This window comes from Elephas maximus, chromosome 15 (genome assembly GCF_024166365.1).
Source record: "Elephas maximus indicus isolate mEleMax1 chromosome 15, mEleMax1 primary haplotype, whole genome shotgun sequence".
NCBI classification, from domain to species: domain Eukaryota; kingdom Metazoa; phylum Chordata; class Mammalia; order Proboscidea; family Elephantidae; genus Elephas; species Elephas maximus.
The window spans coordinates 30,104,870-30,128,189 of record NC_064833.1 but is presented as its reverse complement, the minus strand read 5'-3'; the positions used below and the strand labels follow the sequence as shown (position 1 = coordinate 30,128,189).

Here is a 23,320-nt window from a genome sequence, read left to right as displayed (position 1 = left end):
TTCCATGTATACCTTCCCTGATTTTAAACCATGCAGTATACCCTCATTCTGTTTGAAAAACTGTTTTAGTCTATGCACAAGTTCCCCATGAGCACAACTGAAAAACAACAGCACAAAAAAAAAAAAAAAACATTACCATCGAGTTGATTCCGACTCATAGTGACCCTATAGGACAGAGTAGTACTGCCCAATAGGGTTTCCAAGGAGTGCCCGGTGGATTTGAACTGCCAACCTTTTGGTTAGTAGCCTGTAGCTCTTAACCACTACGCCACCAGTGGTCTGGAATTCCCATTCTTTGCAATTTTATCCATAATTTTTGATGATCCACACAGTCAAATGCCTTTGCATAGTCAATAAAACACAGGTAAACATCTTCCTGATATTCTCTGCTTTCAGTCAAGAGCCATCTGACATTAGCAATGATATTCTTCATTCCATGTCTTCTTCTGAATTTGGCTTGAATTTCTGGGCAATTCCCTGTCAAGGTACTGCTGCAACTGATTTTGAATGATCTTCAACATAATTTTACTTGCATGTGTTATTAATGATATTGTTCAATAATTTCAGCATTCTGTTGAATCACCTTTCTTTGGCATGGACATGTATATGGATCTCTTCCTGTTGGTTGGCCAGGTAGCTGTCTTCCAAATTTCTTGGCATAGATTAGTGAGCACCTCCCGCACTGTTTTTTGAAACATCTCAATTGATATTCTGTCAATTTCTGGAGATTTGTTTTTCACCAATGGCTTCAGTGCAGCTTGGGCTTTTTCCTTTAGTACCATGGGTTTTTAATCATATGTTACCTCCATATATTTTCAAATCTATTAGTGGCTGCATGAGAGTTATTTGAATCACAAAGTCTCAGAGAGAGAAGAGCCTGGGAGCTTATGAGACTGAAAATTTTTAAGATAGCTGAAGTGTAACAAGGTCAAATTTGGAAGACAAAAACCCATTCTTGGAGATTAAGTTTTATTTTCACAATTTAACATTTGTTCCAAGTGAGTTTATTTTAAACAAAACATTACTAGTTTTGTTTAAAATTTACCTAGGAATGACAATACTACAGATTTGTACCAAAACCCAAGAAGCCATTGGTGTCGAGTCAATTCCAACTCATAGAAACCCTAAAAGAATGGAGTAGAAATGACTCATAGGGTTTCCAAGTCTATAATCTTACGGAAATTGCCACATCCTTCTCCTGTGGAGTGGCTCGTGGGTTTGAACCACCAACTTTTAGGTTACCAACAAGTGCTTTAACCACTTCACAACCAGGGCTCCTACAGATTTGGATGAGATTATTAAACATTGTTTATATACCAGTTGTTTAAATTTGTGGGTCCTCTAATTTAGTATTCGAGCATCTAACTTTATGTACAACTCAGATTTCACAAATAATTGGTACCCACCCCATTGCCGTCGAGTCGATTCTGACTCATAGCAACCCAACAGGACAGAGTAGAACTGTCCCATACAGTTTCTAAGGAGTGCCTGGTGGATTTGAACTGCTGACTTTTGGTTAGCAGCCGTAGCACTTAACCACTGTGCCAGCAGGTTTTCCCATATAATGGGGCTGCTCCCTAATCAATAGTTTCGTTTTAGTATGTCAATTGCGTGCAAAATTACTTAATGTTTTATTGAACTTTACTTGTTTTTTTTCTTTTTAATGAGAGAAAAGCAGAAAGGAAAGTGTTGATGGCAGTAATAATAACTGTGAAACTGAAACAGTACAATTGAGATGCATTAGGAATGCAGAAAGCCGCATTCTTTGGTTCCAGTTGGATGCTCACTTGGTTTAAGCTGTTAACTGAGCAGTCATTGAATTGTGAAGGCAGAAAAAAAATCATTCCGAATAAAGTCCTGTAAATAGACTGTCAAAGATTATATTTAAAAGGCAAAATCTAAAGTGGGACTTTTTTCTGTGTCATAGTAAAATTCTTCATAACCCTTTGCTGTCGAGTGCATTCCAACTCAGAGAGACCCTGCAGGACAGAGTAGAACTGCCCCATGCAGTTTCCAAGAAGCACTTGGGAGAGTCAAACTGCTGACATTTTGGTTAGCAGATGTAGCTTTTAACCACTCCGCCACCGGGGTTTCCAAAACGCTTCATATGATACATAAATCTTTTATTCGTGTTTCATCTATGTATCTTTCCTACAGATTTTCAGAAGACTTTGAAATTCCAGGCTGATTATAAAGATTTTAGCAAGTTGAATAAGCAAGAGCATTACTGTGTGGGAAAACATTGAAATTGAAGATGCATGGATCCTGGAATAGGGAAGTTGGCTAGAGTTGGTAGACTTCTACAAAAATTCAGGGAATTAGGACCGTTATTTACTAAAATCCATTCATTGAACAAATATTTATTGAATATCTCTCAGGTGCCAGATCCTGTTTTGGTTGGGCATAAAAGCAATATAGCGATAAGAATGGTGTGGGGGAGAGACAGATTAAATATAGATACATATATATTCTTTAATATAGTGGGTGGAGATAGCTGCTGTAATAAAAAAGCAAGGTAAGATACAGATAGTGAATGGGGAATGAGTGGCAAAAAAATTATTTTAGTTAGGATGGTCAAGGAAGATAATCAGGTGGAGACTTGGATGTAATGGTACAGTGAGCCAAAAATATATCCGGAGGATGCACTTTCCCAGCAAAGGGAACAGAAAGGTCAAAGACAGATAATATTTTACCCAGATAACACAAATGTTGAAAATTAACACAAATTAAAAAGAAGGTTTTGATATCAACCTAAGATAGCTCTCAACTTGTCTCTTATATTTGAATCTTTAAAATATCAAGCTCAACATTCTTACCCAGAGCATTTTGAAGCTAAAAATATTTATAGTTGAAAATAGAAATGTAAAATATATTTTCATTTCTGTAAAGTTTAGTAACTGGACCAAATGGCAAAACCTAAACTGAACTATCTTCCAAGCGTCATTTATGATCACCATCTTTCTACTTCTTCTCTGACACAGATCCATATGGCCTTCTGTTATATATTCAATTTCCTGGGTTTATACTTGTTCTACAAGGAAGAATATTATAAAATGGTGTAAGGTAATATTTCCTTTGCATGTGATCTTGGCAGGAAATACAAGCTATCTGATACAGTTTTCTGTTTCTAGGTATGTAGTTTTAAGCTAATTCAAAATAAAAGCTAGTCCATTTTATGTTTAAAGACTCTCCATGAATGCAATGACAGTTTCTCAAAAAGCCCGGGGATTATAGGCAACTGGGTCTCTGAGAGAGGTTGTATGGGCTCCTGAGTACACATCTTCTCCCATAAAGTAGGTAGTGAGTTCCAGCCGAGTCTAGGCTGTGGATAGTAAGCTAGTATTTACTCCTGAAGTTGAATGTCAGCTGTGGACCAAGGCTTGGTGTGAACATCTTCCATAGGCTTTTAGTGCCTGGTGCAAGCCACTGTCCTTGCTGAGGTGAACCCACATTCAGATAGTGCAACATCCCTTTTTTCTATATGTATTTTTATATCTGATGGCAGAAACGTGGGACTGACAATTTGATATATAGAAAAGCTTTGTAATTATGTAGAATAGGGGCTTTTTATGCTTTATACAAAAATTAATATTCTACATGCCATTTTCTGACTTGCCTAGGCACAGATCAACAACATGGTTTATGGTTTATAGTTTCTTATTCTCTGCTGTCCATATCTCACAAATATTTTCTGATCTTCCCTCAATTTCCCTTCTTCTTTTTACAGTTCTCTTAAGTAGTATATCATAATGAATAATTATGATTTTACTTGAAAAATTATTATATTTCCCCAAAGTCTTTCTTAAAATCTTAAATGCAAATAAAAGTCTTGAATTCAAGGAATCCTAAATTATAAGAGCTGGAAAGAATGACAGATATTGATTCTTTCAGCTTTTTCTACACAGTAATTTTAAAGTGTTGTCAGAACAACATACCAACAAAAGAAAATCAGTATTACCAAACCATTTATCTACACTACATGCAAATTCCATACAAAAACCCTGGTGGCATAGTGATTAAGTGCTACAGCTGCTACTCAAAAGGTTGACAGTTCAAATCCACCAGGCGCTCCTTGGACAGTCTAGGGGCAGTTCTACTCTGTCTTACAGGGTCACTATGAGTCAGAATCGACTAGATGGAAATGGGTTTGTTTTTTTTCATTTTTAGGTCCAATACCTTTAGAATTGGAGTCCTCTCTCCTGATTCTATGGTGGGTTTGGAATAATAAAAATAGTGGCAACATCAAAACCAATTAATAATTCTTGAGTACTTACTAGGTTCCAAGAACTATGCCAAGACCTTCACAGGCTTTAAAACATCTAAAGTCCCAATAAATCTATAAGAAAGTGCACTTATATTCCTATTTTATAAATATGGGAATTGAGGATTAAAGCTATTATGTCAATTTTCCATAATCATGATGTTGTTGTTGTGTGCTATCAAGTCGATTCCAACTCATAGTGACCCTATATGACAGAGTTAGAACTGTCCCAAAGAGTTTTATAGGTTGTATTCTTTATGGGAGCAAATCGCCAAGTCTTTCCTTCCATAGAGCTACTGGTGGGTTTGAACCCCCGACCTTTCCGTTAAGAGCTCAGCACGTAACCATTGTGCAACCAGGGATCCCTTAATCATGCAGTAATTCACTGTAATTCAGTCTTACAGTCAAAGCTCAAGCTATTTACCCAGGATTAAATTAACTCTTGTGCTGAGAACTTGCTACCGTTCCCAGTTATGAGGACCGTATTCAGTTTTACACAATTCTTTATAATGCTTCATTGTTATTAGGACATTACATTATAAATACACAAACAGAACCTTTAAGGAGTAGTTAGTAAATTTATGCTTCAGTGCTTTGAATATCCACTGTTTTGAACACTCTTGAAGAATAAATTAACTTTTTTTCCAAAGATATTTAAAGATTAATGACCTAGTTTATGAGTTTCCATATATCATCATTTCACTCTGTTTTTATAATAGATGAACATCTTAAACAATTTTTCATCACCCATACAAGGCTAAATGAAGATGGCTATTTACCTAGATACTTCCTATTATATGACATTGATATTTTCTATCAATACCTACATAAAGGTAATAAAAGTGCCATAGAAATTATGTAAATAATGACATGGACAAGTGAAGCAGAAACAATGAATAATTCCTGACATACATAAAGAAACATTTTAAAAATCCATTGTGAAACTGGAGAGCTTTATTATTATCATGTGTCTATCTTCAATTATTAAACTGATTTAAAGCAATGTAATTTCCGATTTATGCATATTGCATGACTAATTTTGGCACAGATATATAGGAACATTTCTTTCAGCTCATGATTCCTTCAGTGTGAGAAAATCTATTTATTACTATTTTATAACAGGAGATGTCAACAAATATTGTAGTTCAGAAGGAGCAACATTATCTGTCTTGTTTTTGTGAGAGTGCAAGTACTCTTATGTCTCATTAATCCTAGCCCTATGTGCGGCACAAAATAGAAGGAACATCAACTCTGATTGATTTATTCTCCTTTACCTTGTTGACTACCAAAAATATATTTTAATTGGGTCAAACATTCTGTATTGCAATAAAACATAGAAAGGAAATTAGAAAAAAATTAGCTTATAAACAAAAGAGAGATAAGCAGTGTTTCATCAAGTATCTTGGGCTTTGGAGTCAGAAAGACTTAGCTTCAAATCTTGCCTTGACTTTACCATACTATGGTTTGCAACTGGAAAAAGAACTTCTTGGAGCTCTTGTGGCACAATGGTTAGGAATCTGGCTGCTCACCAAAGAGGTCAGCAGTTTCAATCCACCAGCCGCTCTTTGGAAATTCTATGGGGCTTTAAAAAAAAAAAAAAAAAAAAAAATTTTTTTTTTTTCTGCTATGGAAACTCTATGGAGCAGTCCTAAAGCGTCCTACAGAGTTCCTCTGAGAAGGAATCAACTCAAAGACAAAGGTTTTACCTCTCTTATTGTTGTTGTTGTGTGCCCTGGTGTCATAGCAACCCTATATGACAGAGAAGAACTACCCCATAAGGTTCCTTAGGCTGTTAGCAGCCTAGAGCTTAACCATTTTGCCTCCAGGGTTCCTTCCCTCTTCTCTTAAACCAAACAAACAAAAAACAAAATACAAACCCATTGCTGACAAGTCAATTCCCACTCACAGGGACCCTAAAGAATAGAGTAGAACTGCCCTGGAGGGTTTCCAAGGCTGAAAGCCTTTAGAGAAGGCAATTGCCACATCTTTCTCCAGGAAGTGGCGGGAAGGTTCCAACTGTTGCCTTATAACCACTGTGATAATAAGGCTTCTTCTTACCTCTTTTAGTTTCAGTTTATTCATCCGTAAATGGAAAGGTCAGCAGTTGGAACCCACCAGCCACCCCACAGGAAAAAAAGACCTGGTGAGCTGCTCTCTTAAAAATTAAACCCATTGCCATTCAGTGGATTCTGACTCCTAGTGGCCCTATAGGACAAAGTAAAACTGCACCCCATCGGGTTTCTAAGGCTGTAATCTTTATGGCAGCAGACTGACTGCCACATCCTTCTCCTACAGAGCGGCTGGTGGATTCGCACTACAGACCTTTCATTCAACAGCCAAATGCTTAACCACTGTGCAACCAATGCTCCTTCCTTAAATATATAGCCTAGGAAACTCTACAGGACAGTTCTACTCTGTCCTGTGGTGTTGCTATGAGTTGAAATAGACTCATGGCACACAATGACAACAAATTCAGACTAACTTCACTGTAGATTTATTTTGACGATTATATTAAGCAAGTATTTAATTACCTAGCATGGAACCTGGCAAACAGTAAGCATTAAGTAAGTAAATAGCAACCATATAAAAAATTATGATTATTTAGCTAAAAGGTGAGAAACCTGAAGTCTCATTTACAATCCTCCAGTATCTTAAATTATTTTTTGAAGATGATATTTTAACAAATAATAGAATAATAAAAGAATAATTCACATTTAATTTTTGCAGTGGTTAGTCTCAGTTTATATCATTATCCCAACACAATTTATGCCTCGGTTTGAGTTATAAAAATATATTCTACCTATTAGTTTAGATGTATTCTATAAAAATATATGTTCTATGAATATACATCAACAAAATATATCATTACTCTTTCCTTAGTAGGACTAAATATATCTTCCATATAATTTCACAATTTAAAAATAAATTTTATTCTAATGACCTGTAAGGTGTCATATGAACCAAATGTGTTTAAAAGAGTTAAAAATAAAATTGTGTATACATGTCATTTTCTTCTAGATATGACAAGATGTGTTATTAAAGAAAGTTATATATTTGTAAGCCTGTATACGTATGCATACATACAAATGTTTTCTCTATGGGAGAGGAGAAAGTTGAGGTTATTAAAACAAACAGAATTTTGCTTAACTTTTATTTAAAAAAAAAAAAACTTTAACTTTCCAAATCACATAACAATAAAATTTTAATGAGAAAGAACTCAACCCATTAGAAATATTTGTTAGCCTGAGATTAATTTTTATCATTTTCTTTTAATTTAATATTATGTAATTAAAAAAAATAATTTCCAGATATGCTGGGACAGGGAAGAGGGCAACTTCCCAACCTTCTTCATTTTCTACTTCTGTGGAACTCTATAAGAACCAAAAGTCATTGCGATGATGCTGAAATGCTACAAGATTGTAAACCATTAAAGGGACCATAACTTTATTTATTTTCTCTTCCAGGCTATCCTCCACTCTAGGGTATGAGAGTTGTGGGAAAGGGAAAGCCAACCCCATTCCTGCTACTCCAGCCTGCTAGTACAACCTGACCTGGACTGGGGAAGAGAAGGAACAAAATGTGTGCCAGATAGCAGAACGCAGTTTTACACAGGCCTGGATGGGATTGGGCTACTAATTAATAACCAGATGTGATTAAATGACGGAAGCAGAATTCAGTGGAACACAGTCGAAATTAGTGACAAGAAGAAAATATAACTATTTGTTATTTAAACACCACTGACTTGAGACTATACCTAAACAAACAACAAAACAAACAAACAAGCTAAAATTCAAAAACGTGGTCCCACGATGTTTGGATGAAGTTTTTAATTTTAATGTCTCTATGATAAGGTCTCTATGAGTTGTAATTGACTTGATGGCAATGGCTCTGCTTCTTTCCTTTTTTTTTTTTTTCTTTTTCTTTTTGGTTATGATATTGTTGTTGGGTTCTAAAGAAGACAGTTTAAAAAAAAAAAGCAGTTGTCTTTGAGTCGATTCTGACTCATGGTGATCCCATGTGTTGCAGAGTAGAACTGCACTCCATAGGGTTTATTTATTTATTTATTTTTATTGTACTTTAGATGAAGGTTTACAGAACAAACTAGCTTCTCATTAAACAGTTAGTACACATATTGCTTTATGACATTGCTTAACAACCCCATGACATGTCAACACTCTCTCTTCTCAACTTTGGGCTCCCTATTACTAGCTTTCCTGTCCCCTCCTGCCTTCTAATATTTGCATTTGGGCCCCTTTGGTCTTGTTTTGTTTTATGGGCTTGTCTAATCTTTGGAGAACGGTGAACCTCAGGAATGACTTCATTACTGAGCTAACAGGGTGTCGTGTTCAGGGGTCACCCTCCCAGGGTTTCTCCAGTCTGCAAGGCCAGTAAGACTGGCCTTTGTTTTTTTAGTTAGAATTTTGTTCTATATTTTTCTCCAACTCTGTCCATTACCCTCTACTGTGATCCCTGTCTGAGCAGTCAGTGATGGTAGCCGGGCACCATCTAGTTGTACTGGACTCAGTCTGGTGGAGGTCATGGTAGTTGTGGTCTGTTAGTCTTTTGGACTAATCTTTCCCTTGTGTCTTTAATTTTCTTTATTTTCCATTGCTCCTGAAGGGGTGAGACCAGTGGAGTATCTTAGATGGCCACTCACAGGCTTTTAAGACTTCAGATGCTACTCACCAAAGTAGAATGTAGAACATTTTCTTTATATACTATATTATGCCAATTGAGCTAGATATTCCCTAAGACGAGGAACCATAGCCTTAGGCAGTATAAAGTCTATTTACCCATATAAATTAGATACACTATTTCAAAAATAAAGTTTGAAACAATGAGATTCCTGGCTAAACCTGTGCATTCTACTTATTCAAAATGTTCAAAATGTTCTCACCTATATATTAATGAAAGACTAGGAAAACTCCTTATTTTATACCTTTTCATATATATCTGTAATGATAAGGCAAATAAAAAAGCACAAGTTTATTTGCTAATAGATTTTTTAAAATTTAAAGTAAAATATAAACAGAAAAATCAGCTTCTGTGATTCTTAAAACATGTGAATTCTATATATAGCAGCATAGGAATCTTTGCATAAACTTTTACAAAAATGAAAAATAGTATTTATTTCAAAGCAAGGCATTGCTTAGTAGTCCCATACTGGTAAAATCCAAATTCTGTGCATTATTGGAAACATGCATATGCATTTTTATCAACATTAATCCATGACAATAAATTATCAGGTAATTCCACAGATTTTATACATTGCTTTCATCACCAGATAATGGCATCAAATGAAATAGAAGAACTGAGAGATGCAATATAAGTAATTCTGATCTAATGTATGTACAATCACAAAGCACACAAATTTATGTACTCACCAATACAGGTAGGTAAGGAATCATTCCACTGGGCCAAAGAATTGGGCACTGTATCACATCTAATTGCTATGGATCCGTGGAGAATATAGCCTGGGTTACATTCGAAAAGAACCAATGAACCAACTGCAAATTCATTGCCAATTCTTCTTCCGAATCTTGGTTCAGGCACAGAACTGCATTGTGTAGAACTTGTTCTTGGAACAGCTGCACACAAATAATTGTTGATTTTAATTTCATATTTGGTAAAGAAATACAAATTTCAAACTGTGAATATTTAAACAGATCAAAGATACCTTCACTTTTTATCAGAACTTGTTTTAATGATTTGAATATTTTTCTAGAAGTTCTAAAAGTTTCGTACAGAATAAAATACAATTTAAAATGGATAGAAATACTGCTATCATTGTCAGTATTCTTCACTTCAAAACATTTTATTTTTAATCCTTTAAACAACATCAAATACCTCTTTTCTATTTTTTGTTTTAGTAAACTTTAATTAATATAACAGTATAGTTTGAGAGTTAGATATTTCAATTTATGAGATGAAAGCTGCACTATACATTTTTTTTCCTTTTTAAACTGGAATACCCAACTCAAAAAATATGTCATGTTACAAGAGGTAATATCACATTTTTTTTATTATCTGTTTCTTAAAAACACAGATTTTGAGAGGTAAACACTACACTTTATTAATTCAATAGCATTTTCACAAATTTAGTTTTCCAAAGCATGTTTGTTGTTAGTAAAGATAGTAACTAAATAGAATATAAGTCAGACAGATTAACAACAATAGACATTTTTACTTTAATAATTACACAATATCAAATTTGAAATTGTCTTTAGGCCTTATAGGTTTGTCCTTCAATTGCGACTTTTTTTTTTTTTTTTGGTATAGTAAAGTAGAATGATAACAGGATGTTTTTTCTTTTAAAAACATATACATATGGGGTAAAAGAAATTGACAACAGCTCAAAATGATATGATGAATTCCAAATAGATTCATTTCTCTTACGTGATTTGAGTAAAAATAGTTTTTTTTGTTGTTGTTGTTATAGTGCCTTTTTAAAATTATAATACCTCAGATTGCTTACAGAGGAAATATTATTAAAAATGAAACAGTATAATATTATACCCAACTGATAAATGGAATAAGAGGGCTTCATAAGAATCTAAAATTATAAAGGTTTACAAGTTTCTTAGGAATAAAGTTTAAGATACATTTAAGAAAAATTATTAAATGATCATACATAATTCAAACAAAATATTTCAAGTAATGGCTCTTTATTGAATGAAAATATGGAAGATTGTCTATAAAAGCTAGAAAAAACTGTAAGTGGACTTTCAGTTGCACAGAAATGCTCAATAACTAGGATGATATTTTGAATTTTCCTGAAAGAGTGAGAAACTATCGCTTTAGAATGGAATGATGATTTCCTTGGCATGCCTAAGTGTATCAACACACACGATTTGCACATTTTTAATTTAAAGTGCTAGACTATGAAAAAATTATGAAAATATATAGAAAGTGAAGAACTGGCAGAAAAAAATAGATGCTTGGAAAACAGTATGTTGGATAAAGGGAAATCATACATTTACATTGAGGAGGATGATGGAAGCAGTGAGGCCTTTTTTTTACTTTGGCTCAAGGGACAGAGGTCTAGTGATAGGGGAAGGAGACAGAGTAAAACTTTAAAAAATAAAAGACTTTTATCTCTCCTATGTGGTTATGAGGATCTCAGTGTTCAATACCTCTGGGCATAGCATGGAAACTAATATCATTCATTCGTGTGTTTCTAGGCTACAGGGTCACTTACCTTGATAAACAAAGTGAAATCCCTTAGCTGTTATTGGTCCAACTGAAGTAAATCGAATTGTGATCTGATTACCTGAACTCAGTGGAAGTGATTCTCCTACTCAACAAAACAAACACTAAGATATCATAAATAATTTTCATTCAGTAAACCTAACAAGCTATATTAATTTACACTGTCATTTGAAAACATCGCTCTATATTCTATCAAAATTACTTTAAAATATCCTACCACTAGCAATATATTCTCTATGGGTTCAACTTCAAGTGTAACCTTTTTACCAGAAAGCTTGAATTACATTTTGATCCATATTGCCGCATTATTTAAGGAGTCCGTAAATATTTTATACTACAGAAACAGTACAAAGTGATCAAATATCATATTTACTTGATGACTACAATTGTAGAAAATAGTTGCTTATACTTCTCTCAAGCTTTTGAGTTACTGTTAATTGTGCTTCTATTCTTTAAAAAAAAAAGTGATTCTAGTTTCAATTTAATTTTTTTTCTAATATGGATGACATAAATCTCAACTTTCACTAAAACACCAATCAAAGTCAGTCTTTAATCAACAACTGATGCATGGCAGTTCTATGAAAGGATACCTGAATGGGATCCTGAGAGGGAAGATAACAGAGAAGATTGCTGAGTTGGCCCATCATACACCTCAACGACATCGTGGAGTGATGTCTGGAAAAATACAAACTGGCCAAACACCACTGATCAACAGGAACCAGGAGATGCAAACAAATCACCAACCATCCAAAAAAAAAAAAAAAAAAATGAAAACAAACAAAACAAAACAAAAAAAATAGAAAGAGGAGGAGAGAGAGAACAAAGTATTACAATATAATAGTCACCTTTTTTCTACCTTAAAAAAAAAAGGTAAGTGCCAATTGGTTGAAATCTCTGACTCATATATTTCAGGTCAAAAAGTAATGACCCTGGCCTAAGAACTGTAAAATTTTAAAAGTATTCTTTAAAATAAATTGAATGTGTTTGGCTTTTCATTTAGATCAGAAGTCATAAGTTTGGTGATTAATGCTTTATCATAGCCACTTTCTCCCGATCCCCCACCCTCATTGGTAGTTTGGTTCTTTTCACTTTGTGACTCTCTTCTCTTTTTCTAATTTTTTTTTTCTCCTCTTTTAGATGAGATAGAATTTTAATTTAGGGGATTTTGTTTTATTGCTTTTAAAATGTTATTCCATTATTGATAATAATTTCATTGGAAAATATCAGCAACATATTTTTCAGGTGTAGTATTTAATTCACATTTTAGTTAAAAATGGTTTCAAAATATTTGTGGTTAATATTCTGCCCCCCAAAAAATATTATTTGATTTCTCTCCAATTGAGACATTATAAAATATTTCAAAAATATTACTTTTTCGTGGTAAGCATATCCCTGAAGTACTTACTAAAAGAGCTTTATAAACGCCTTTTTTACTTCATTGAGTACTTGTCCTTTAATTATATACTAAATTTATGTTTAGACACTATGCAAAACTGCAAATGTTTCAACACATCTCTAATGCTAAAGAAAGAACCTGTTCCAGAACAAAAATCAGCTCATATTTTGTTTATAAAAAAAAATGGATAATAAAAATTGTCCTTAAAACATTTTATTTAATTGAAAAATTGTGAGATTTAAAAGAGTATGAATTTTTTTTTTTAAGTTTAATAGTGTGAAAGCTAGGTAACTTTTAATAAATTTGAAATCACGTTACTTAAACTACATATTACATGAATATATACTTCTTAAAAAGTTCTTCATATTTTACACTTTTAATCAAGCTTATGGAAATCATCTTATGGTTCCTATGAAGATGAACTAGCTTACAAGAAACATGTTGAGTTTTGCATGAATATAAGTGTACATATAATACTACAAACAAAGCTACATTAATTTTTTTAGCCAGCTAAAATAAGCTGGTGATCTCAGTCCAGTACTTAGTGAAGTAAAAGAAAATAAACATTATCAGATACAGAGTCTTTGCTTTAAACAAATTCTGAAAATTGAAATTAATACTAAACCTCCTTAAAATGTTTCCTAAAAGTCAGGAAAACAAATTTGTTTTCACCAACCCAGACAAAACCAAAACCAAACCTATTGCCATTGAGTTGATTCTGATTCATAGTCACTCTATAGATACATACGCTAGTGAATTATTTCAACGGTTTTATGAGTCATACGGTAAAACCCAAACCCAGTGCCGTCTATAATTGACTAAATTCAAACCTTCTTTTTTTTAAAAAAATCCAGAATTTCATCCAAATCGAAAGCCATTTCAAAAAAAAAAAAAAAAAATTAGAAACCTACCAAGAAATTTTTGTCTTCGGATTTTACATTTGTTTAGTTCGCATTTGGATGATTTGCTAAGTATGTCTTAAAGAGGTTCTATTACAATGCACATTTTGCCTTTGTCTTACTAAGTAGCCAAAAAAAAAAAGTTAATCTGATCGCAGGAATTTTGCTAAATCAATTACACTGTCAATAAGGCTCTTGACAGATAACTATTCTTTCTGTATATTTTTCTGGAACGTCATTAAGAAAAAAATATAGTTCAACTTCCTTTAACTTTTTCTGTCTAAATATCTCAAGAATTCATTAGGAAGCATGCCAAATTTCCAAGAAAACTACTGCATTCACAAACGACCTCTAAAACAACAAAAATACACACTCTTCTCAGTCACTTAAGTTTATGGGGTTGTGGTGGAATGCAACGAACAGACCTGTTTTACATCTCTTTGTAATGATCATTCCTCTACCATCTCTCTCTCTCTCCGATTATTTGAATTATCTTTTGAACCACTGTGACATCTTACCGAGTTCCTCAATAATTAGTGAGTTAAATACAATATTTAATATATATTTCTTCTATATTTGTATGAGAGTTATGGTTATGACCTCTTTTTAAAAAAAAAAAAAAAAAAACAGCTTTTAACACTGACCTAGATGCTGATACCTCAGTCTAATGGCTGAACCACTCTTATTTCTAGGATAGCTCCCCAAATCTGGACTGATGATACCTTCTGTAATTAGCAAGCACTCTCCTTTCCCTTTCTTGGTTTCTATATGCAGATACCTTGCATGTCCGTTCCAAGCTTCTTTTCTTTTGAGATTTGCATGTAGATATCAAAAGGGCTTTATTATAAACACAAAGCTGTTTCTTAAGGGAAATGCTTTAAGAGTTTTTTGTTACTTTTGTTGTTTTGTTTTTGCTTCTTTAAATATAATGTCAAAAATAATGTTTTTAACACTTTTGTAGGTTTCTCTAAATAAAAAAATCCATTTGTTAAAAATAACCTGTTACATGTGTTACTGGGTTCTTCAAGCTTGAAAATGAAGGAAAGGAAAACATGTAAAATATCCCTAAAAATAAGTCTGTCAAAATTAGATATTATTATCTCTGAAACTAATTCTGAGTCTCTTATTTTCCATACGTTTTATTCTAGAGTATAGTTTATTAAGTCAACCAATGCCTATTGATTCTCTTCTATAATGTACCAGGCACTGAGCTAAATGGTGGGGTTAAAAAGGTTATGGAGACAGACATGGTTTCTGCTCTAAGATCCCATTAATTGTATTTGAGATCATTCAGGTGGCAGTTTACGTTCATTTTACCTATGAAAAGAATTGAGAGCAACTTTGGGTGGGTTAATCAAATTAATTAAAAGCCAAAAATAGTGCACTTTGAATATATCTTTATGTGCAAAGTGTTGCTATGCTAATCATTTAAATCCATTTTTTAAAGCAAGTCCTCCAACAATGTCTAATGGGAAACATTTGAGGAAAAACCCAGTACACTTTTTTTTAAAAAATTATATGTTTATAACTTAAATTACCTGTGTTCCTCTTATTTAGATCATATTGGTAGGATCTTTATCCCAATTATAAAATTTGGTCCTAATTTTGCAACCCCATGAACAAACTCAGACTGTGATAAGGCATTGTATCTATCGCCTCTTCTTTGCAGATAAAGCAATGTCTGTTTGATATCTATTTTACACAGTTTCAAATCCAACCAAGACAGAGTTATTTTATGTCCATTTATGGAGGTTTGCCTGATATAATTTTTCATATAGCCAAGTTCCAATAAGCATTTGTTTCTTATTATACATCAAACTACCAGTTCTGGTGGCACAACACTTAAACTCTCAGCTGCTAACCAAAAAAAATGCAGTTTGAACCCACCAGCAGCTCCACACGAAAAAAGACCTGGTGATCTGCTCCCATAATGATTTAAATAAATAAAACCAAACCCACTGCCCTAAGGGGCAGTTCTACTCTGACCTATAGGGTTGCTATGAGTTGACAGTAAACAACAACACACCAGACACTATCAAATTCTTTCTCCTTTAGTCACATTCACTCAACTTCTCTGTCTTAGTCCATTTGCTCAATTAAGCCATCCCAAATATAAATCAATAAATGATGACAGAGTCCCTGCAATGATGTAAAAGAAAGCCCTGAGTGTTAGCTTAGCTAAACTGTTAGAAAGCTTAGTATAGACAAGCAGTCACCCTGAAAACATCATTGTGGAAAAAGTAGGATGGGTGTCTGGAGTGTGACAGAACATACTCAAAGTTTTGATAGTGTCCAAAAGAGTGCGCATTTGCTTAGAATATGAATAAGTAGAACAATGAAGTTAAAACTCCCTTTTCCACTAAATTCTACTCTGGAATATTGCTAAAATGGTCCACTGCCACTTAAGCAAATCAGAAACTTTTGGAAGTCACGTTTAATCCTTGTGCCATTGAAATAACTAGCTAGTACATTCTACACAGGCTCAACTGTTTTAGCAATTAATTAACTTTAAATGAGGATAATAAAACAAACATGGACATGATTACAGATATTCAGTGATCTGGGTTGGAGTTATTGGATTAAAAATGAAAATTAAATTTATGCAAATAAATAGAGTTTCAATTTTGTTTTGTCATTTTCTCTCAGAAGGAAATAATTGTAAAAGAATCTCAATGGCAAGCTAGTGTGAGAAGAGAAAGACTCAGAATCAGGCTGGGCCTTGGCCAAAGAAACTGATCTAAACATTCCTCTGGAAGCTAGTGAATAGTTCAAGTTAAAATGTCTAAGAGGTCATGATGAATTCACGTCAGATTCAAACTTGCTTTGATGTCAAGGGGTTTACACTTGGTGGGTACAGGAAGACGAATAGGTCTCTCAGGTTAGTGATAGTTCTCGTTTCAGGAGTCAGATAAAACAACAACAACAAAAATACCAACTGGTTGCTACCCCATGTGTTTCAGAGTAGAAATGTGCTTCATAGGGTTGTCAATGGCTTTGATCTCTCAGAATAGGAGCATTGGCCCTTCTCCCAAGGCGCCCCTGGGTGGATTCCAACTGCCAATGTTTCAGTTAGCAGCCGAGAACTTAACGATTTGTGCCACCAGGGATTAGTAATCTGATGGGTGGTGCCAAATTGATTATGGTGCAAAGGTAACAAAAGGACAAGGTTTCTTTGCAATATAACACCATGAATGAAGCCATTTAAAGATTGTTAGCATTTGCAGCATAGCGTGTTTAGATGAAGCAAGGACTCATGTTTTCAAATGACCCATCTAAGGGCCTGTGTTATAAATAATACTAAGACATTTCATAAAACTGCCTAATAAAGGTTAAGGATTCAGATTTTGGAGTCAGACTCCCTAGGATTGAATCCAGGATCTATCACATGGATAAGTTACTTTACCTTTCTGTGCCTTAATCTTCTCATCTGTAAAATGGGGATAATAAAAGTACTTAACCTCGTAGGTTTCATATGACTATTCCATAAATTGATATTGTAAAATACTTTGAAAATTACCTGAAACGTAGTAATAAATAGTGCTTACTATTACTAATAACTCATCTTTGGAAATTAAAAAAAAAAAAAATACATGTTACTAATTCAATCTGAAAATTTACAAGTGGGAAACAATTAATGGGTCGTGATGTTAACCAGTGCATTTCTTCTCACTTTCTGTTTCCCATACATGCATATTTAGAACAAATGATAACACTGGTTGAGTTAGAAGAGTATTCTAGCTGTGTTACCACTTCAAAATGGCTGTGAATGTCTCTGATTACTTGATTTTATTTTTGTCCTCTTGGTTAGAAGAGGAAAATGTAATAATCAGCTTTGTTTATGGGCTAAGAAAAGTGGAGCAAGAAGGGCATTCTACATTTGTTTTTGTTTGTTGCCTTTATCTCAAGACCCTTGTTTGCAAAAACATTGAAACTACATCACAAAAGGAATATTTTCACACAGAAGGGAGTCTAGACAGAGAGAAAGGAATAGAAAAATATTTTAAATTATTATTAGATCTCAGCTGAAATCTCAAAGGCCTGCTACTCCATTTGTAAAATCCACATATTCTTAGGTATTCTGGGGTTTATTTTGATGACTATATTAGGCACTCAGCTGGTTTGTTGCTCTGCTAAAAATTTTATAAGAAGCCACCCCTCCCCCCGTTTTGCTCAGCTTGCATTTTATTCATCAACACAGCACAGATGAAAACACGCATGTGCACCCGCAATGTTAACACAACAAAAATAAAGAAGGTTCAAATCAAAGATGTATTTGAAACTGCATTTGATTATGTGTAAAGCATAAAACATAGCTATTGGTGATGTAAACTATTAAAAAGTCTGGCTAACTTTATATGAATTTCACCTCATATCTGTGTTGCATCAATATTTCAAGGCACTATCCTAGAAATTTTCATGCACGTAACAAGGCCTCCCTTATAAATCAGTAACATATAAAGAACTCTTTACTCTCTGTATGCTCTGAAACAACTATTGTGTAAGTAGCTCCAAAGTTACATTTTGGTATCATTTTGCTGCTTGGGTACCATGATTTTAAAGGTTTCCCTGTTTAAAGATGATTACGAGTTGCTTTTCATAGAAAACTATTAACCCACAACAAGTGAATTATACTAATATAGCATTTTAGTGAAGGTGAGCAATGTGTATCGTATACTAGCTATCCAGGGACTTACTAAAATCTTCAACTAGATATCTGGTCCCACCCTAGATGCTCGGGCCAGACCCAACCAAGAGAAAATAATGTAGAAAGGCTAGTACGGCACTTACACAGTATAATGACATCATTCTGGTTTTGAGGGGAAACACACCAAAATCTTAATATGTATTGCTATTTTGTAATAACTAGGAAATATATTAACAACAAAAACAAAAACAAACAAATAAACGCTATGGTTGTGACTGTGGTATTTGACTATCCAGTAACTTGGCAGCTCCAGGAATCTAGATCGCCTTGAACCTCTAACATTAAATGAGTGTCTAATCTGTTTTCCTGTTACCAATTCCTTGTGTGATGCCTCTGTCAGTCAAGAAACTAGGTTTACAGACTGAACCATAATATCTAGTTTCAGGCATCTCTAAAGCTGGCTTTCTGCCTGTATTGCAACCATTTGCCTACTGCCAACATTTCAAAACTGCCTATTTTGACGTATTTTAAACATATACACATACCAGAAAACCCCCTTATAGCAAATACAGTTCAATTTTCTTTCATTATTCCTGGAGCAAATATCTATTCAATTGCAAGCCAGCAGGTTATCTGCAATTTGGCTGTTGTAACATTTCCTAACAGCTGAGGATTAATTTGGTGTTTAAAAAAGCAATGAAATCAGCAAAGTCACAATAAGCAATTGCATTGCATGTTCAAAAGAATTAAAACAAGAAAGCAAAATAAAAAGTTTTAAGCATTAGAATATTTTATTAACACTTTCATTCTTAATTTCAATTTAGATAAATGTTTTGTTTTGTTTTTCCTAATCATCCCTAAGGTTTTCCTACACATTTGGAAGATCATGGCAAATCCCAACTAGACCAGGCAGATTCGGGTCCAGAAAATATTCTCACATGGACTAGAATATAACTTAATAGGATTTTTTTTTTTTTAATGAAAATTTTCAAACACAAATGAAATAGAGAGAGGAGTAAAACAAATGCCCAAGAACGCATTAACCAGTTTCAGTACTAATAACATTTTGCCAATCTTGTTTTATTTGTCCCCTCACATTTTCACTGCATCCCTCCTGCAATTGGGAGTACTTTAAGCAGCTCCCAAAATCCTATCCTTTTTTCCATAAATGCCTCAGTTTTTATCTCTGACACACTAGGACATTAAAAACAAACAAAAAACCACAACGAAATTACCACATCTAACAAAATTAACAATAGTTTCTTCATCATCAAATAACCATTTCTTGTTCCTACTTCCCTGATTTTCTCCAAGAAAGCTTTGTTTTTGTTTGTACATTTTACACTTCATTTGACCTAATCAGAGCCCTGGTGGCACAGTGGTTAAGAGTTTAGCTGCTAACCAAAACGTTGGCAGTCCAAATCCACCAGCACTGGAAACCCTACAGGGCAGTTCTACTTTGTCCAATAGGGTTGCTACCAGTCGGAATTGACTTGACAGAAATGGATTTTTTTTCTTTTTAAAATAATTTTTATTGTGTTTTAAGTGAAAGTTTACAAATCAAGTCAGTCTGTCACATAAACACTTATACACATCTTACTACATATGAGTTGGAATCAACTCGACGGCAATGGGTTTTTTTTTTTACATACTCCCATTTACTCTCCCCCTAATGAGTCAGCCTGCTCCCTCCTTCCAGTCTCTCCTTTTGTGACCTTTTTGCCAGTTTCTAACCCTCTCTACCCTCCCATCTCCCCTCCAGACAGGAGATGCCAACAGAGTCTCAAGTGTCCACCTGATACAAGTAGCTCACTCTTCATCAGCATCTCTCTCCAACCCATTGTCCAGTCCCTTCCATGTCTGATGAGTTGTCTTCGGGAATGGTTCCTGTCCTGGGCCAACAGAAGGTTTGGGGACCATGAATGCTTGATTCCTCTAGTCTCAGTCAGACCATTAAGTCTGGTCTTTTTATGAGAATTTGGGGTATGCATCCCACTTCTCTCCCACTCCCTCAGGGGTTCTCTGTTGTGCTCCCTGTCAGGGCAGTCACCGGTTGTGGCCAGGCACCATCTAGTTCTTCTGGTCTCAGGATGATGTAAGTCTCTGGTTCATGTGGCCCTTTCTGTCTCTTGGGCTCATAGTTATCATGTGACCTTGGTGTTCTTCATTCTCCTTTGATCCAGGTGGGTTGAGACCAATTGATGCATCTCAGATGGCCGCTTGTTAGCTTTTAAGACCCCGGATGCCACACTTCAAAGTTGGATGCAGAACGTTTTCTTTAATAGAATTTATTTTGCCAATTGACTTAGAAGTCCCCTAAAGCCATAGTTCCCCACCCCCGCCCTTGCTCCGCTGACCTTCGAAGCATTCAGTTTATCCCGGAACCTTCTTTGCTTTTGGTCCAGTCCAGTTGAGCTGACATTCCGTGTATTGAGTATTGTCCTTCCCTTCACCTAAAGTAGTTCTTATCTACTATCTAATCAGTAAATAACCATCTCCCACCCTCCCTCCCTACTCCCCTCTGGTAACCACAAAAGAATGTGTTCTTCTCTTTGTACTATTTCTCAATATCTTACAATAGTGGTCTTAATACAATATTTGTCCTTTTGCCTCTGACTAATTTCACTCAGCATAATACCTTCCAGGTTCCTCCATGTTATGAAACGTTTCACAGATTCTTCACTGTTCTTTTTATTTATTTTATTCCATTGTGTGAACATACCATAATTTATTTAACCATTCATCTGTTGATGGACACCTTGGTTGCTTCCAGCTTTTTGCTATTGTAAACAGTGCTGCAATAAAAATGGGTGTGCATATATCTGTTTGTGTAAAGGCTCTTATTTCTCTAGGGTATATTATGAGGAGTGGGAATTCTGGGTTGTATGGTAATTCTATTTCTAGCTTTTTAAGAAAACACCAGATAGACTTCCAAAGTGGTTGTATCACTTTACATTCCCACCAGCAGTGTATAAGAGTTCCAATCTCTCCACAGCCTCTCCAACATTTATTGTTTTGTGTTTTTTGGATTAATGCGAGCATTGTTCAGGTGAGATGGAATCTCACCGTAGTTTTAATTTGCATTTCTCTAATGGCTAATGATTGAGAGCATTTTCTCATGTATCTGTTAGCTGCCTGAATATCTTCTTTAGTGAAGTGCGTGTTCATATTCTTTGCCCACTTTTTGATTGGGTTGTTTGTCTTTTTTGTGGTTGAGTTTTAACAGAATCATATAGATTTTAGAGATCAGGCACTGGTCAGAGATGTCATAGCTGAAAATTTTTTCCCAATCTGTAGGTGGTCTTTTTAGTCTTTTGGTGAATTCTTTAGATGAGCATAGGTGTTTCATTTTTAGGAGCTCCCAGTTATCTGGTTTCTCTTCGTCATTTTTAGTAATGTTTTGTATTCTGTTTATGCCTTGTATAAGGGCTCCTAACATTGTCCCTAATTTTTCTTCCATGATCTTTATCGTTTTAGTCTTTATGTTTACGTCTTTGATACACTTGAAGTTAGTTTTTGTGCATGGTGTGAGGTATGGGTCCTGTTTCATTTTTTTACAAATGGATATCCAGTTATGCCAGCACCATTTGTTAAAAAGACTATGTTTTCCCCATTTAACTGACACTGGACCTTTGTCAAATATCAGCTGCTCATATGTGGATGGATTTACATCCGGGTTCTCGATTCTGTTCCATTGGTCTGTGTGCCTGTTGTTGTACCAGTACCAGACTGTTTTGACTACTATGGCTGTATAATAGGTTCTACAATCAGGTAGAGTGAGGTCTCCCACTTTCTTCTTCTTTTTCCGTAATGCTTTACTTATCTGGGGCTTCTTTCCCTTCCATATGAAGTTGGTGATTTCTTTCTCCATCACATTAAAAAATGTCATTGGGGAGGCGGGACCAAGACGGCGCACTAGGTAGACGCTACCTCGGATCCCTCTTGCAACAAAGAATCAGAAAAACAAGTGAATCGATCAAGTACATAACAATCTACGAACCCTGAACAACAAACACAGATTTAGAGATGGAAAATGAACAAATACGGGGAAGCAGCGATCGTTTTCGGAGCCTGGAGCCAGCGTCCCAGTCAGCTGATTTTCTGGAAAAACTAGTTTCCTAGTGATGGCTCGGAGACAGCAGTCCATATCAAACCACATAAAGAAGCAGACCATGACAGCTTCTACAACCCCTCGAACAAAAGAATCAAAATCTTTCCCAAATGAAGATACAATCCTGGAATTATCAGATACAGAATATAAAAAACTAATTTACAGAAGGCTTCAAGATATCAGAAACGAAATAAGGCAAACTGCAGAAAAAGCCAAGGAACACACTGATAAAACTGTTGAAGAACTCAAAAAGATTACTCAAGAACATAGTGGAAAAATTAATAACTTGCAAGAATCCATAGAGAGACGCAAGTAGAAATCCAAAAGATCAACAATAAAATTACAGAATTAGACAATGCAATAGAAAGTCAGAGGAGCAGACTCGAGCAATTAGAATGCAGACTGGGACATCTGGAGGACCAGGGAATCAACACCAACATAGCTGAAAAAAAAATCAGATAAAAGAATTAAAAAAAATGAAGAAACCCTAAGAATCATGTGGGACTCTATCAAGAAGGATAACTTGCGGGTGACTGGAGTCCCAGAACAGGGAGGGAGGACAGAAAACACAGAGAAAATAGTTGAAGAACTCCTGACACAAAACTTCTCTGACATCATGAAAGATAAAAGGATATCTATCCAAGATGCTCATCGAACCCCATTTAAGATTGATCCAAAAAGAAAAACACCAAGACATATTATCATCAAACTTGCCAAAACCAAAGATAAAGAGAAAATTTTAAAAGCAGCCAGGGAGAAAAGAAAGGTTTCCTTCAAGGGAGAATCAATAAGAATAAGT

At 34.8% G+C, this 23,320-nt stretch overlaps 1 protein-coding gene across 3 annotated transcripts in view; it reads right to left on the bottom strand.

Annotated features, from left to right (window-relative positions):
* Positions 1-23,320, bottom strand: part of CSMD3 (CUB and Sushi multiple domains 3) — a 1,374,620-nt gene that overhangs the window by 188,228 nt on the left and 1,163,072 nt on the right. For 2 of the 3 annotated variants that reach the window (XM_049854130.1, XM_049854131.1), the window contains 3 exons: positions 12,061-12,174; positions 11,460-11,555; positions 9,646-9,849 (listed from right to left, as the gene is read on the bottom strand). In XM_049854130.1, coding sequence (XP_049710087.1) covers positions 9,646-9,849; positions 11,460-11,555; positions 12,061-12,174 — 414 coding nt within the window. The remainder of the gene's footprint in view (positions 1-9,645; positions 9,850-11,459; positions 11,556-12,060; positions 12,175-23,320) is intronic. The other variant, XM_049854132.1, reaches the window with a different exon arrangement.